Below are 17,727 nucleotides of genomic sequence, written 5' to 3' on the forward strand. Positions count from 1 at the left end.
AGTTTCCTAATGATGGGGCAAACCCATGGTTTATAACTGCTTATCTGCTTTTGTTTTCATCCTTTCTGTACTCACCTTCAAAAGTTCATCTCATTACTGAATCTTGAGGCAGATCAACAGCTGTAACTATGATTATCAATTCAGATATCACACCTGTCAGAGGCTCAGGAGCAGAAGAGCAGGGGAGAGAGCAAATAGAGAGCGGAGGAGAGGAATCAGAGGGGAGCGTAGGGGAATATGACAGTGGACCGAGAGATTCCATGAGCTTCTCCAGCGAATCAGAAGATTCCCAGGAGGGGGCGCCTATGGTAAGGGCGAGGCGAGTCCCAGGGGGGACGATCCATAAACAAGGAACCAGAGGGGAGTCCCAAAGGAGTAGCGGAGGAGTAGGGCCAGTTCCCCCACCAGAGCACAGTGGGGGGGAAGAGTCACGTGAGTCAGGACCAGCTTCTCCTCCATCGGGGAGTGGGGAGACGGAGGGAAGGCCAGGTCCAGCTAGCCTCCCCGAAAGGGGGAGCAGTGACACAAGTGTAACGGTCAGAAGGAAAGTGGGAGGCTGCGCGCGCGCGCCAAGTTCAAATGTGGAGGAGCGCGGGACAGCAGAAAACCCGGATTGGGAGCCAGGTCCTAAAGCCCGAAAGAGGGGGGGGGAAGAGTCGGGAGAATCAGCGTCAGAAGAATCTCGGAGGGCTGAGACTCCGACTAGCAGAAGGACCCAGAGAAAGAAGGAACAGAGGAAGAGGTGGAGTAAGGCTAGAATCTTAAGCTGGTGTCAGGGGGGAGGAGATTCAGATGGGACTTCTACGGTCTGATGGATAGATGTAGCGTTGCGCGCTGCGCGTCTGGAAATGAGACTGAACTTCAATAAAGACTTTTTAACTTGAGCAAGAAGCAGCGTTGGTCTTGTGTGAGCTGGGACCTTGGGCAGCGCTGACAACACCAAACCATCATTTTCCAGCATACTTCAAACTACGGATTGTGGTTTGCTGACTGATAATAAAGTTAGACAGAACCATAAGGCCTTTTGAGGTACAGATGTAGTAAAAAATATGTTGGAACCAACACATTGTTTTTCCATCCATCTTGTTTTTCCTTGAGACACTGTTGTGGGAGCCTTGCTTCTGCTTCATTATTAGCTGAAATCTCCAGACACAGCACCTCAGTTGTCAATCTTTTTGGTGCTGTTTCTTGACATAGCTAATAATTCAAGAGCTTCGTGTGTCAGGCTTCAGGGACTCTGCTTCCTCCCCCCACTTTGGCAGTAGATGAGCAGAAGCAGGTGCTCACAATTAAGGATTCCACCCACTTCCCCCCTTGTCACTCACATCACTTTTGCGTCTTACAACCTGATCTTGCAACCACTTTGCTTTCTGTGCTGCCCCTTATCTTGCTCTCCTTGACCTTGGGCTGAGCAGATGGGCACTTTCCAGTGAAAGTGAGCCTGTTAACTCTCTGTCTCCCAGTTCTTCCCAACTTCTGTATTCTGAACTATGTCCCTCTGTAAACCACTGTTCCAAATCTATACTGTTCCACTGCTCCTGGGAGGATTCAGGATGCTGATCAGGAGCAGGGGGAGGGGGAGACTCCCACCATTCCTCCTCAACACAATCCCTGACATCATGGGGAGAGATTGAATTTATGCATAACAAAGTGGAAAATGTGCAAGGCTTGAGAAAGCTTATTACAAGAGTGGCTGAAAGCAGGAAATGCAGCTACAGATTCACTATCATGAATATTTTCTCCTCATGGGATTTGTAGTTATGTTCCAAGATCCCATATATGGCATGAAACCCAAATCAAAGAATGTTTTCATTTCATCTCATATGCTAGTCTTTTGCTGAATTATCTCTCTTATCTGCAGTTGAAGCGTCTTGTCAGAATGGGGATGAAACAATGCAAACCATCGAAGCTGCTGAAGCTCTTCTTAATATGGATTCTCCTGGCCCAATGCTGGATGAGAAGAGATCAAGTGAGTCTGACAGGAATATATCCGTGCAAAGTGTCTTCTGTCCAAAAACTATGCGGCTGTGTTAAATTTTGCAGGAGAGAAGGCTTGAGCTCTCTAGTAGGTTTACTTGGTAGCTTTGCCATTGCACCATAGGGCAGGCTAGGGAAGAAAATAAGGCTATTTTAAAAATATCATTAACAACCCTTTCAATTAGTCCTAATCTTCCAATTTTCGGAAATGGAAGGGTTAATGAAAAGCTTTTACTTTAAAGGAGTAGTGTTAGTAGATCTTCTTCCCTTTATTTAAAGAAGGAGCATGATTTCACAGAAGTTGCTTTTGAGTCTAATTGGTCTTGGAAAGATTTAAGCCAATGACATTGACATTAATGAAACCTGTAAAAATGTTGCCTGGATCAGGCACAAATATTTAATGTCCACACAAGCGTCATTTTCTTTCCACATTCTCTTTACAACTTAAATGTTAAATTTATCACTGATTTTTTAAAAACATTGGTTTGATGTTCACATTAATCCGTTTCAGTAGCTTCAGATTTGGAGCTACTATAAGACCTCTCTCTTTTGGTTCACTTTTGGTTAAGTCACTTCCGGGACGAGCTGATGTATTCATTTTATCTTGCTCTTCCTTCAGAGAGGGTAAGGCAGCACACATGGAGTTATCCAGTATCACCTTCTTAACAGCCCTGTAAGGTTGTAATTAAGTAGGTCACTTGATTAGTCAAGAGAAATAGGTAACCTACATTAAGTATATTCAAATTAACATGTGTCAAGATACATTAGCATTTTATTAGTTATTCTGTTAAAGTGATTGAAATTCAAAAGTCAGCTTTTGTTCTTACAGAGCCTTGACTATTTTGTAACCTCATTGCTAGAAACCTTTCCAAAAGCATTAAAGTGTTCATTGACTTCTTTATTGTTTTTCTGCAGCCCATGGGTTTGGGATGGAGGAGGATGTTGACCTTGGTCCTATAACTCATGTGTCAGTCACACTAGATGGGATTCCAGAGGTGATGGAGGTTCACCAAATCCAAGATGCATTTGCTGAATCACCAAGCACTCTAGCACTTGAGCAACCAAAAAAGAGAAAAGGTAAGAAATGTGATTATGTGCTAAACATTCTCCTACAAATGGAATAAGTATGTGCATGTTTATAATATCCATTGAACAATTGGAAAAATAATCCAAATTAGCATAGTGGCTCATCAGTAAAATAATAATAATAATAATAATAATAATAATAATAATAATAATAATAATAATAATTTTTTATTTATACCCCGCCCTCCCCAGCCAAGACCAGGCTCAGGGCAGCTAACAACCAATAATAAAAACAAGTTGATTAAAATACAATTTAAAAAATTAAGATACAACATTAAAACAATTAGGAAGCAATCTCATCATAGGAGGAGAAAGGAAAAAGAAAAACGGGGAGGGAATCAAACTGATTCTGAGCCAAAGGCCAGGTGGAACAACTCTGTCTTACATGCCCTGCGGAAAGAGATCAGATCCCGCAGGGCCTTGTTCTCAAGAGGCAGAGCATTCCACCAGGCCAGAGCCAGTGTTGAGAAGGCCCTGGCTCTGGTTGAGGCTAATCTAACTTCCTTAGGGCCCAGGACCTCTAGGGTGTTGCTATATATGGACCTTAAGGTCCTCCGTGGGGCATACCAAGAGAGGCGATCCCATAGGTACGAGGGTCCTAGGCCGTGAAGGGCTTTAAAAGTCAAAACCAGCACCTTAAATCTGACCCTGTACTCCAGCGGGAGCCAATGCAGCTGGAAAAGCACTTGGTGAATATGCTCCCATGGCAGAGACCCTGTGAGGAGCCTCGCTGCAGCATTCTGTATTATTATTCTAAGATAGAGACAGCATGAACTGAACTGTTTAAATTCAGTACCTACCTACTCTGATTCTTGGGTATTTTCAGAGTAGAAGCTATAGGTTAGCAGCATGTTCAGCCTACTTCAATTCTGCAAACCTAAAACTGATTTAAAATGCAGAGACCTCTGGAAACTCCTTCCTGGTGATTGAACTCCACACAGGTGGCACAAATATTGAAAGTACATCATTTAATTGGGGAGGCCATGACTCCATGGTAGAGCAGTTGCTTTCCATGCAAAAGTTCTGAGTTTTAATCCACAGCATCTCCAGGTAGGACAGTGAAAGCATGGAAAGCCATTGGCATTCAGTGTAGACAGCGCTGAGCCAGTTGGACCAGAGGTCAGATTCAGCTTATGGCTCCTTTCTGTGTTATTTGTGCTGGTGTGAAGCCTATGTGTTTAGGTACCTCTCGGCTGATGCATATGCCTAAACAGCATGCCATCTGTGTGAAAGCCCATCACAGGGAGGTGCTTCTTCCTTTTTTAAAGTACATTCCAGTTACAAGGCAAGCAAAGTGGAAGGAAACCAGTGTGGCTGCATAAGGAGCTTACAGATGAGCTGAGAGTTAAGAAGGGCATGTATAAGAAATGGAAGAAAGGGGAAATCACAAAGAAGGAGCATACACGAGTAGCCTACAGTTGCAGGGGGAAAGTCAGGCTGACTAAAGCTCAGAATGAGCTCAGGCTTGCAAGAGAGGTTAAAAATAATAAAAAAAGTTTATTTGGCTATGTCTGAAGTAAGAGGAAGAACAAGCAAGTGGCAGGTCCTCTGTGTGGGGAACATAGAGAAATGCTATAGGGTGACAGAGAAAAGGCGGAACTCCTCAACACCTACTTTACCTCTGTCTTTACCCAAAAGGAAAGTGATGCCCAACCTGGTGATAACAGAATAAATAATGTAAGGAGGGAGCTGTAGCCCAAGATAGGAAAAGAGGAAGTAAGGGAACACCTAGCTACTTTAAATGAATTCAGATCACCAGGGTCTGATGAGCTGCATCCAAGGGAGCTTATGGATGTAATTTCAGAGCCTTTGTCTATTATATTTGAGAATTCTTAGAAAACAGGTGAGGTCCCTACAGACTGGAGGTGGGCAAATGCTGTCCCCAGGTAACTACCAACCAGTGAGCTTGACATCAGTACCAGGAAAAGTCCTAGAACAGATAATTCAGCAGTCGCTCTGTGAGCATTTAGAAAAGGATGCTGTGATTACAAAGACCCAGCATGGGTTTCTCAAAAATAAGTCATGACACACCAATCTGATTTTTTTTTTAATGGAATTACAAACTTGGTGGATCAGGGAAATGCTGTGGACATAGTATATCTTGATTTCAGTCAGGCTTTTGACAAAGAAAAAATAAAGACTTTCTTGAGGTTATTGTTAGGTGGATTTGTAGCTGGTTGACTGACCGAACTCAAAGAGTACTCATTAATGGTTCCTTGTCATCCTGGAAAAAAGTGACAAGTGGGGTGCCGCAGGGTTCTGTCCTGGGCCCTTTGTTGGTCAATGTCTTTATAAATGACTTGGATGAAGGAATTGAGGGGATGCTCATAAAATTTGCAGATGACACCAATTTGGGAGGGGTAGCTAATGCCTCAGAAGAAAGAATCAGAATTCAAAATGACTGTAACAGATTGGAGAACTGGGCACAAGCTAACAAAATGAATTTCAGTGACGACAAATGTAAGGTTCTGCACTTAGGCAGGAAGAACCAGATGCACATATATAGGATGGGGGACAATTGGCTTACTAGCAGTACATGTGAAAAGGATCTAGGGGTCTTGGTGGACCACAAGCTTAACATGAGTCAACAGTGTGATGCAGCAGCAAAAAAGAGCTAATGCTATTCTTGGCTGCATCAACAGAAGTCTAACGTCCAGATCAAGGGAAGTAATAGTACCACTCTATTCTAACTTGGTCAGACCGCACTTGGAATAATGTGTCCAATTTTGGGCACCACAATTTAAGAAGGATGTTGACAAGCTGGAAGTTGAGCAGAGGAGGGCAACCAAGATGATCAAGGGTCTGGAAACCAAGCCTTATGAGGAGTGCTTGAAGGAAGCTGGGTATGTTTAGCCTGGAAAAGAGATGACCAAGATAACCATCTTCAAATATCTCAAAGGCCGTCACGTGGAGGGTGGAACAAACTTGTTTTCTCCTGCTCTGGAGGGTAGGACTCGAACCAATGGCTTCAAGTTGCAAGAAAGGAGATTCCAACTAAACATTCGAAAAAACTTTCTGACAGTAAGAGCTGTTCAGCAGTGGAACAGACTCCCACGAGAGGTGATGGATTCTCCTTCCTTGGAGGTTTTTAAGCAGAGTGGCCATCTCTCATGGATGCTTTAGCTGAAATTCCTGCATTGCAGGGGGTGGGACTAGATGACCCTTGGGGTACCTTCCAGCTTTAAGATTCTATGATTCTTAGTCTCCAACATGGCATGAGCCATAATGATGGGTAGATTCAACTAATGAGTTGCATCAGTGGAAGCCCTGCATAAGTCCTTTCTGTTGTTACCCAATGGAGTTTCTCCCCTTGCTCTGCACAGAACTGTGTGCAAGCCGAAATGCTTGTGCTGACAGAATTACCACCTTAGTGTGACGTTGAATTCCTCCCATGTATATGTTTATATATACATATAATATAAATTGATAAAGATGATTATACAATAATCACATGGCCAAGTTGTTTAATAAACCACATGACATGTGCTCGTTTTGTACAGTCACTTGAACCTCTTTGCTTCCATTTCACTTCTCCCTTCAGGCAAGTGAGGAAATCAGATCAGGAAGTCACAGTTGACATAGCTTCCTGTTGCATGTGTACCGGGAACCATGATTAATGACTTCCAGACCAGCCAGGATTGTGTTGTGCAAATGTGGCCAATGTGTAATAATGCTTAGCATTCATATCAGAAATGGGGCGGGGGGCCAAGTACCTCCTTGTTTACATGATATGGGAACTGGGGACATCCTGGCACATTACCATGCTGACCATGTGGGGAAATGGTCAATCACCCATGGTGGGGTTGCGCTACCACTGAAGGCAGCCTGAGGATGCTTCCAGATCCATCTTCATCATTGGAGGCCCAGGCAGCCTCAGTGTCTAGAAGCATCTTTTTCAAACTGTGACTGGAACGGTGGCTTGAACCATTCTGGACCACGAGAGCTTGACCACAGTAGTTCAGGCACTGGTGACTTCAAGATTGGATTGCTTCAATGGACTCTCTGTGGAGCTGCGCTTACGCTCTGACCCAGAAACCGCACTTAGTGCAGAATGCTGCTGCATGGTTGCTAACAGGAGTGAGGCCTTGTCAGCATAGAGCATCTCTGTTCCAGGATCTGCCCTGGTTACTGATTTTGTTTCCAGGCCAAGCTTAATGGCTTGGAACTTCTTTACTTTTTTTAACTTTACTTTACTTTATGCTTACCTCATATGCTCCCACTCATCTGCTTCAACCAGCAGAACTGGTGCTGTTACAGAGCCACATATTACTTGCTTCACGTTTGTAAGAAAATGATCTTTTAGTGCAGCAGTACCTGCACTTTGGAACTCCCTGCCTCATGACATCAAGCAGGCCCCTTCACTGCACTTTTCTTGGTGCCAGCTAAAAGCTTTTTTTAATGCAAGCCTATCTAGATATGTGGAGTGTTTACATGTATTTTAATCTGGTTTTAGGCTTATCATTGATTTTAATTATTTTAAATAATGTTCTTAATAGTTGTTTTTAACTGTTTTTACTGATTTGATTGTTTTATTCTTTTTGTAAACTGCTGTAGATATTGATGTTTTACTCTTTTACTGTTAATTTTAATTGTTTTAATCACTTGTTTTTAACTTTTTATTGGTAATTTTAATATTTTTGTAAGCCATTTACAGTTTTTATTTAAAATCAGTTGATGCTATAAATTAAAAATAAATAAAATATTGATTCTTAGATGCCTATTTAGCTCATTGCTAAATGGGATAAATATAAATTATCAGAATTTAACTAGCAAAGGCTTATTGCTAAGTTTTGGATAAATTATTTGGAGATCCATAATTGGGAAGCTATTTGTCCCACAAAGTAAGTACTGTAAAATCATTGACTTGGACTCCATTGGTGTGCTGGGTCCTTGAACTGTTGTGATCTTATCTAGCAGTTTGGTTGTTTTAAATCTGACATGCCGTGAGTTCGATATTCAGTGAAAGCATTGGTTGCCCTATGTCTGTTTTATAGTTTCAGTGTGAAAGTTCATACAACAGTCATTTTATTTCAGGGAAGAAACCCAAAGCTCCGCGACCAGAATCTCCTACTCTGACTCCAAACATATCAGTGAAAAAGAAAAGCAAAGATGGGAAGGGTAAGCATCGGCAACGTGATCTGACGCCTGTCGATAGAGCTGAGTATATAACATTCTGGATAATTGGGAGTCAAGCACAACTATTACTTCAGCAGGGCTGCTTCATTCTGATCATAGGGTTTAAGAGGCAATGAGAGGTGTTTCTTGTTTCATCTGAAGTGAATTTGCCATCTACAGTGATAACAGTAAAGAAGATAATTGTGAAATTGCCCTTGCCTCATTCCATGGCAAGTGCTGCTTTTTTGTACTGCAGGAGTACACAGGTACCCACTGCTGGTACTTTCTGATACTAAGCCACACCGTATTTTTAAGTTGTTGTTGTTATTAATTAAGCTTACATACTGCCCTCCATCCAAGAATCACAGGGAGGTTTACAGTATAAAGGTGGCTTTTCCAGGGTGTGTGTGTGTGTGTGTGTGTGTGTCTTACAATGGACTCTGCTCTGTGCCTGTCAGATAATACTAGTCTAAGTGAAGAATAGCAACACTATGAACTATGAACAAGTCCTGTAATGCTTGTGAGCTCCTTACGATATAGACTGATTTGATCCCATGTAAAATTCTCTACATAGTGCTACTTGTGTGGAGACTCTGGGCATTATTGAACTTGATGGTAGAGAATCTGCAAATGTTATAGCCTTGACATGCTCACTCAGAACCAAAGTATAATAGTTGGATTCAAATACTTTTGCTTTTTGACAAAATGTTGAAAATGATCAACATAAAGTTGGAACAAAATTGGACAGCTTTGTAGTCCAAGAGCCCGTTGAAATAGGTTTCTGCAAAGATAAGGGAATCCTCATTCTGCATAGGTGGCCCTGTGCCCTCTTGAGGCAACCCCAAATATCTAAGGAAGTCAATCCTAAATGTTGGGGGGGGGTGCAGTCAAAGGGACTTATTTCTCTATTGGTGGTTTTGCGGCTTTATCAAACCTTTTTTGGAGTGCTGACTTCAAGGAAATGAGCACTACTTGGACTTAGGACCCCACCCACTCAAGATTACCCGAATGATGACCTCTTAGCCTTTCTATTGGCAGCTGCCCGTATGGAGATAGCCAGATGCTGGGAAACTGACGATGGGCTTCACATCGACTCTTGGTGTCCCAGAGTAAATGGCATTGGCTGTCAAAGCAGCAAGGGACAAATACAATCCCTGTTCCTTTTATAACTTTTGGCAAGTGTTTACTGAATAGAGAAATCATACAGATTGTGGCAGGAATCTACCCAGCACTCATGGGAAAATGTGGCATGATATTTAGAGTAATCAGATGAAACTTTCATAGAATGAAAGTCTGTCATTCTATTGGGTAAACAAACAAACCATTGTGTTGCAAAATGTGACTCAGCAATATTGAAAGCAACACAATGGCCAGAAACACTTACAGTATAGAAAACTTTATGGAATAATGCAAAACATGAAAACTATCAAACTGAAGTCTCTGAAAGTCCTTGAATAAGTCACGGTGCCAGACTTTACCCAGCGGAAATCAAGTTTGTATAATCAGCAAATGTCCAATTCTGATGTCCAACTCTGAACTCTGCTGAACAGTGTTTCCGGATAGTAACTACTGTTTCGTTCAGTTCTTCACCAGCCAATTATTTCAACAAACTCTCGTAAGTACAAAGATGTGTAATTTCTTCATTATCTGAAAATAAAATATACAAACGATGACCTGCACATACATAACAATAACTTCAAATAGCGTGGAAATTATAAACTGTAACATAAAAAGGTTACATACCCAATCTTTTTTTGAATTGATATAATATACATGAGAATGAAAAATACTCTGGAACAGTGCTCATACGATTATGTAGTCACTGTTACTAACATCATTTTTTGAAAAATATATATAGCCAGCCCCAGGTGATACTGATAACAAGGAGACTGAGCTTAAAGCCACAGTACAAAGTAACAGCAAGGATACAGATAATAAAATAAAACATTTGAGGTCTAATTCCGAGTTAAGTCCCCCTGGATGAATGGATTTAAACATAAAAATAAAACGGGTTTCTTGCTGCCGTAACTGATGTTCATAATCTTTTCTGATACCCTTTCTCCCCTGACTCACCCATAAAACTGTAAATAATAAATCCGTATCTGAATGGTTGTGGGAAACAAAATATTCTACCAGAGGTACCTCCATGTTGGTGTTACGTATGCGTGAACGATGTTCCCCAATCCGAACCCCAACTGCTTGAAGTGGTGGAGCCAATAGATTACAAGGACATTGAATAAGGTAGACAACGTCTCTGGTCTGACATGTACTAAATTGACAAATAACAAATCTGAAATTAGTTTTCTCATCATAAATTTCTTTAATCTGTGAAGAAAAAGGGCAGGATAAACATCTGCTACATTTGTGGTGACCAGTGGGCCCAGAACTACTGATGGTATATTATAATTCTTTCGGAATTCATATCCGTGTGTACTAACATTTCCTTAATTGATTTGGTCCGTCTCAGGCCAATCAAAGGAAATTCATTACAACCTGGTACATTCCAGAGTGCATGCCAATGTTTGCATAGAATTCTAATGATTCTATCTACATGAGTGGTATATTATAATGAACCCATAATGCGATTTTGAGACAGAGAGGTGGCTGTGGGACTATGGAAGAAAAGAAGGGTCCCAAAATCCAGGATAATTTATTTGAAGTTATTGTTATGTATGTGAAGGTCATCGTTTGTATATTTTATTTTCAGTTAATTAAGAAATTACACATCTTTGTACTTACAAGTATCATTTTATTGGGACAAGTTATTTGTTGTTTACTGCGGTAACAATTGTTTTCTCAAAATGTGTCTTTCTGAAATTCTTTTTATTCATTTATTTTAGGAAACACAATTTACCTTTGGGAGTTCTTGCTAGCTCTGCTTCAGGACAAAGCCACTTGTCCGAAGTACATAAAATGGACTCAGAGGGAAAAGGGCATTTTTAAGCTTGTGGATTCCAAGGCCGTGTCAAGGTTGTGGGGAAAGCACAAAAACAAACCCGATATGAATTATGAAACAATGGGCAGGGCTCTCAGGTAGGTAAACTTAAGATCATGACAGAATATACTCAGCACAAAATGTATATCATAAGGGGGAGAGCATCCTAAGCTAAAACAATGTTAAGCACTAATACTAGTAAATATTATATACAGATATACAAAAATACTTTGTGCGGAGCTCACCCCGCTCTCCAAAACAACAACCACACTCCCAACCTAATGAGGATAGAGTCTGATCAGTGAGCCTGCCATGCTGACTGTTGGGAGGGAAAAGATTGAAAATAATATTAACATTCTAGAAATATTAATACTGTGATTGAATCAAGACTAGCTAGCGCTGGACTGGTAAGACATGGCTCACAATCTTCCTCTCTTAGCATGGATACCGGCTGTTAAATCATGACCATCTCAGGCCCACAACTGCATTTTTGTTTGCAGTGTGGCTTCATAAGCCCAGGTGGATCCTGTTCTGTACTTTGAGCAGAATGTCCTTGGTTGCATGAAGACCTTTCAGAATATGGAGAGTGATCTGTTGGGGGAAAGTACTTGAGTATTCAAAGCTCATCAAGAACAGAAACAGCAGGAAATGAATTGTGTTCATTCTTTTAAAAGTGCATATTGCTGCATTAACCTGTTAGTGTTAAAACAGTATTTTAGGTAGAGTTTCTCCAACTTTTAAGTACAGTCGTACCTTGGTCGATGAACACCTTGCGACTCAAACGTTTTGGCTCCTGAACGCCGCAAACCCGGAAGTGAGTGTTCCGGTTCGTGAACGTTCTTTGGAACCCGAACGTCCGACACAGCTTCTGCGGCTTCCGATTCAGTGCAGGAAGCTCCTGCAGCCAATCAGAAGCAATGCCTTGGGTTTTCGAACGTTTTCGAAAGTCGAATGGACTTCTGGAACAGATTCTGTTCAACAACCAAGGTACAACTCTATTCCTTTGTGTAATCTTTGGTGTGTTTTCCTACTTCAAATAGATATTATTACCAAAGAGGCATTCTGGCCAAAGTAGAAGGACAACGTTTGGTGTATCAGTTTAAAGAAATGCCAAAAGACCTTGTTTACATAGATGATGAAGATCCAAGTTTGAGTACAGATTCCCCCGATTCATCTTTACAATCAGCACCTGCTGGTAATAGAAACCAAATGGGCAGGTCTAAAACGTCTTCAAACATGGCACAAAAAGGAACATCTGCTGCTGTTTTAAAGACTCCAGTCAGCTCCAAGTCTGCCAGGCTTAAGCAGCCCATTGAAAATTTTCAACAGCAGCTGCCCACCGTGACATCAGAAGTGTTGAGGATGGTGCAGCCTAGTCAGCCAGTCCATCCAACTCAGCTTTATCGGACAGTACATTTAATGCACCCCGTGCAACCCATTCCAGAAGGAAACACAGCTGTGAGCAGTAACATGCTGGAGGAGAACATAAGGTAAGAATGTCAGAACAGGGCACCTGGGGCTGCTGGGCGCAGCTAGCTTTAACAACAACAATCATAATACCCCGCTTTTCCCCCTCAAGGCAGCTTACAGATAAGAACAAGAATCACTAAAAACATGGAAAAAACAATTAAAAAACAATTAAGAGAACTAAAACTATATACATATATAAAATCTGTTTAAAACATACAAATAATAACAGTACCTAAATTGTTAACCAGAAACCATTTTGAGTTTCGTCAACAAGTCACTTAAGCCAAACCTTGGGTTACCTTGACTTTGTGAAGATGTCAGCTCCCAGAGAGAAGCTCCCAGTCTCTTTGCTCCCTGCTGCCACCAAGCAGCTCCTGCTAAACAGGTCCACAACAGCACAAGGCTTTGAACTTTGAAAGTCTGTTCCAAGCCCTAAAACAGACAGATGTGTACCTTCATTCCTCCACACTGTGCAATGACATATACCTTCTGGGTGGCTCACAAAAAATTAAAGGAATAAAATACAATACTAAATATGATGATACAGATGATAAAAGTTATTATTGAAGGATGAATAAGTACAGCAATTAAGAACATGCATATAAAATAAATCACAAACCCTGATTTGAGAAGCCTATAATTTTAAAAAGATGGGAGGGTGCTACAATGACAGGATGCCACCACCACAAAGGCCTTCTTCCTAGGAGCCACCCATCTCACTTCATTTGCCAAGGGCACTTGAAGCACGGGCTCCTCTGATGAGGATGTTAAGGATCAGAGAAAATAAAAAAATTTTAAAAGTAACTTGGCCTTTAAAGTTGTTAAGAGCTTTAAAAGTATGCAAGCATCACTTTAAATTGAGCCCAGAAACTTAATTGGGATCCAGTGCAGCTGGCAGAGCTGGGATGTAATGTGGCCAAAATAATCTTGGGAGCATATTCTGGACCAACGGCAATTTTCAGTGCTTTTTAAAAGTTGGCTCCATGTCTAACCCATTGCAAAAGTCTAAATGGGTGGTTAGCAGGCCAGATAGGACTGCATCTGGCTTGTCATGCATAGACTAGGACACTAGGAAGATGTGAAAATAAGATACCTAAAAGTGGAGGGCAAATTTGCACTTCTCTCTCAAATGGTTAATGTACATCCAAGGCACCCAGAAATTTAGAATTTGGCACATATGTAGTCCAGAACCCAGTGGCTACAAGAAAAAGTTTGAAAATTAGTCATTGTTCCCTCAAAACTATAATATTGGGGTTATGGTGCTCACCTCACAACAAAAAACAAGTTGCACTGAATAACTGAAACATTGGCTTGGGAATTCTGTTCCTCCTCCAAACTTGGATTGGGGGTGGGGACAATTCCAATAAAAGCCCAATACACAGGCTGTTGCTTTCAGATGCAAACTTTTATTTACTTATTTTCACACAGACTTCACTGCTGGTCAGTGGGCATTAGAGATAAAAATCTGTGAATATGGTTAGTCCACAACAGCCAGTTTTGAGGGGCCTCACAATGCCTAGAAGTGCCATGCTTGGTGTTGTGGTTCTGCTGGGCTGGGTTGGGCTTGCCTCCAGAGTGCTTCACAGCCGACACAAGCAGGGAGGACTGAAGTACAAGGCAATGGGATGAGAGGGGAGCAGTATTGGAGGGTGGCATGGAACAAAATGGAATACAGTCGTACCTTGGTTTTTGAACAGAATGCATTCCGGAAGTCCATTCGACATCTGAAACATTCAGAAACCAAGGTGTGGCTTCTGATTGGCTGCAGGGGCATCCTGCAGCCAATCGGAAGCTGCGCTGGACGTTCAGCTTCTGAAAGAATGTTTGAAAACCGGAACACTCACTTCCAGGTTTCAATCGTTCGGGAGCCGAAATGTATGAGTACCAAGGGGTAGAAGGAGGGAGAGAAATACAGAAGACACTCCCTATTTTGAGGGTTATTTTTAAATTCCTCCTTACAGAACACAAACACATCCAGGCACACAGACTTCGCTATTTCTTGAGTCGTTTGTGCAAAACTAAGGAACTGTTAGTTATTGAAGCTGAGGAGGACTTTTGATGGGGGGGTATTTTAAGAAGATAAACAGTCATGCCGAAGTGTTTCCCTACTTTTTTGCTGCTGTTTTATTTAAGGTGTCTTTTGTAGCCTTTGAAAAATAGAATCAATTAGCCATTCCAAAAAGAAAGCATCAAAAATATGCCTCTCTGCAATTTTTTTGCATTTGCCTTTTTCGCCAGGGGGATATTTTAAACATCCACCCTCACTTGTATTTGCAGAAAGTAACTTCTAGGGTAAGAAGTGTGAATAGAGGATTCTGGGTCTTTTTCAGCTTTGTGATGCCATGGGAAAAGTCTTACAGTGCGGCCATTTTTCAGCCAGAAGAGCAATAATGAACCCTACTCTCTAAATTTGCTCTCTGTTTGAATATCAGCTGACAGCAGCCACTCCCTGCTTCTCAGCTATCTCAAGGCTTATGCTGTGCAGAAATGAAAAAGGCCTTCATTGGAATTCACCAGTGTCTGATGCCCATTGGGAGCAGCAGGGTGGAGACAGCGAGGCCAAGAAGTGGCAGGCAGAGTCCTCTGCTTCTGGCTTTGTCCCTGTCCTCCTTCTCCCTGCTAAGTTCTGCAAGGGCAAAACTGAGATGGAGGAGGAGGAGGCACAGGCAGAACTCTCTGGGCACATGGTAAAAGTAATATTTTGATACTGAACAGATTTGGGGAAAGTTACGGTGGTCAACTGAGTTACTTCTATTTTGGATGAACAAGTAGATTTTATTTCTAAATTGTGTTCACAAAGATTCAAGATATTTTGTATGTTAATACTTTAGCTTTGTGTCAGACTTTAGTTTTAGTTTTAATGTGTGAAGAGCCTCGCCCTCTTCATTTGTCATATTCCTCACAACTATTCCAGTTTTCTCCTCATCCTCAACATCGTTTGCTTTAGGCTGAAAGAGAGTTTGGTGCTTTCCAGTGAGTCCTCATTAGGGATTTAGCATTGGCTTTCCAGGCTGAAGGCAAGTTCATTGTTATGTGGCTTTCAAACAGAACAATATTACAAATGCATTAGAAGCAGGGGGGGGAAATGTAATTATTTTTGCCTCTCTTAACAGGACTATCCAAGCCCCAAGCCAAGTTCCGGTTGTTGTGTCCCCAGGGAATCACCAGCAGCTGCATACAGTAACACTCCAGACAGTGCCTCTAACCACAGTGATAGCCAGCACAGATCCAACATCCACCACAACACCCCAAAAGTTTATTCTACAAGCCATCCCAACTTCACAGCCCATGACTGTGCTTAAAGAGAACATTATGCTGCAGTCTCCCAAGCCAGTCTCTCCTCCTTCATCCATTGTCTTCAGTCCTGCTCAGGTTCACCAAGTTCTCACCAGCAACGTGCAGACCATTTGCAATGGAACAGTCAACATGGCTTCTTCTCCATCCTTCAACACTGCTACCCCCGTGGTAACTTTTACGCCCAGCAATTCACACGTTGTTGCTCAGCCGTCCAACACTGTGATCACTTCCGTCATTAAAGCTCCAGAAACGAAACCAACTGTTATACAAGGAGTGATAAAATCAGAGGCAGAGGATAACACAGTGGAAGAATGCAAACACTCAGAGCAAGGCTTCCAACAGCAGCCTTTGATGGCGGTGGTATCCAACTCCAATGGATTTCCCTCTTCTGTGCAAATTAAGCAAGAAAGTGAACAGCTGGAGCAAAGTTCATACAAGTAAAGGTTTTTTGTGTGTGATGGGACTTCATCAGCTGTTTATGTATCATTTGATTCCAAAGCAGGCATTACAAAGCTACTTTAATTTCTGAAATTAATTTAGAAGTAATACGATACACTTAATTTCAGTGTTTTGTTTGCTAAATGATATAAAATATTACTGTTTAAAAATGCAAGCTTGAAGGAATATGGCATTTATCTTTTTTAGATCACTGTCCAAAAAATCTTAATTTCATACACTTCATGCATTATTTGTCTATCTTGCTATCTTGCATAATATTATAACCATTGCTGTAATCAGTGCTTTAAAATAATAGATTTCTACAAAGATGTTTTCACCCATCTATGTGATTCTTTTAGCAAATTCCAAAGATTTGTTTAATGCCAGTGAACTAAAATACTTTTGTTTTTATATGGACAGAAAACAAGCGGACAGTTGGAAATATCCTTGTTTCTATTGTGGTTTGCACCAACTACTTCATTGTGCAAAATGAAATACACCTCCCGTCCCAAGAAGATACTAATTTACAATATGCTTTTGTTTTCATAATGCGGATATATTGGGTATTCCCTGTTCACCAAAACTGAAGTTATCATTACAGGTGCAATTATTTTCAGACCACTTCAACATTCAAGCTTTAAAAAATGTGTTTCCCATTATTTTGTAGGAAGGTGAAAAAAGAATTGTATGATTTATGAAAGTATTTTGAGATTAAAATGTTTCTATAGAACTACAGTTTTCTATTGTAAATATGTAATTTAATTTCTCAAAGACTTTTTCAAAAAAAATTTTCCATAGAGCAATATTTTATAGATACAAATAAGATCATTATGTTTAGAGCTCTAAAGTTATATGTATTCAGATATTACAGAGTGGATTTGTATTTAAAAAAATTTTAAATTGTGGAACCCTTCTGAACCTTTTTTGTCTTTTGTATTTTAATTGGTTTATTATGAAAATAAATCAAGTACAACATGTTTATATGTTTTTGTTTGTGAATCTAGGAGTCTGGAGAGATAAATTTGGCATGCATTACCATGTAGAACAGTTCAGGATAAAACAGTCTTGGTAAACAAATTCAAACACAGTACAGCAAATAATGAAGTGTCTTCACCAATATGGCCATCAAATACACTCAGCATAAAAATAATTTTTAATCCCCCAATATTGGTAGGTTGCATCCAACGCTTCACAGGTGACCTGCTCATGCAACAGGACTTCTCACTCCTCTCCAAAATATTCCAGTATTGTGTGCACACTGTTGACTGACGACTCTTCTGCACGGTCGTCCACTCCTACTTATCCCCACATTGCAGTGATTTATGACAATCCTGCATTGTTATGTACTAAGCAGGCTTCTATCTAGCAGCTTCCAGAAGCACAACTTTTTGTGGCAGAAACAACAAAGT

The 17,727-nt window shown here is 41.0% G+C and overlaps 1 protein-coding gene and 1 long non-coding RNA gene across 4 annotated transcripts in view; one reads left to right on the forward strand and one right to left on the reverse strand.

The window, feature by feature from the left end:
* The window catches only part of ELF1 (E74 like ETS transcription factor 1), a 74,427-nt gene extending 57,132 nt beyond the window's left edge, over positions 1 to 17,295 (forward strand). For all 3 annotated transcript variants that reach the window (XM_053397554.1, XM_053397556.1, XM_053397557.1), the window contains 6 exons: positions 1,862 to 1,969; positions 2,893 to 3,054; positions 8,098 to 8,181; positions 11,019 to 11,211; positions 12,154 to 12,603; positions 15,697 to 17,295. In XM_053397554.1, coding sequence (XP_053253529.1) covers positions 1,862 to 1,969; positions 2,893 to 3,054; positions 8,098 to 8,181; positions 11,019 to 11,211; positions 12,154 to 12,603; positions 15,697 to 16,321 — 1,622 coding nt within the window. In that variant the 3' untranslated portion in view covers positions 16,322 to 17,295. The remainder of the gene's footprint in view (positions 1 to 1,861; positions 1,970 to 2,892; positions 3,055 to 8,097; positions 8,182 to 11,018; positions 11,212 to 12,153; positions 12,604 to 15,696) is intronic.
* Positions 9,559 to 15,701, reverse strand: LOC128418102 (uncharacterized). The gene is made up of 2 exons (XR_008331660.1): positions 12,883 to 15,701; positions 9,559 to 9,825 (listed from the first exon to the last, which is right to left on the reverse strand). It is a non-coding gene; the product is annotated as an uncharacterized LOC128418102 (long non-coding RNA).
* Positions 17,296 to 17,727: the final 432 nt, after the last annotated feature.

Source organism: Podarcis raffonei, chromosome 7, assembly GCF_027172205.1.
Source record: "Podarcis raffonei isolate rPodRaf1 chromosome 7, rPodRaf1.pri, whole genome shotgun sequence".
NCBI classification, from domain to species: Eukaryota; Metazoa; Chordata; class Lepidosauria; order Squamata; family Lacertidae; genus Podarcis; species Podarcis raffonei.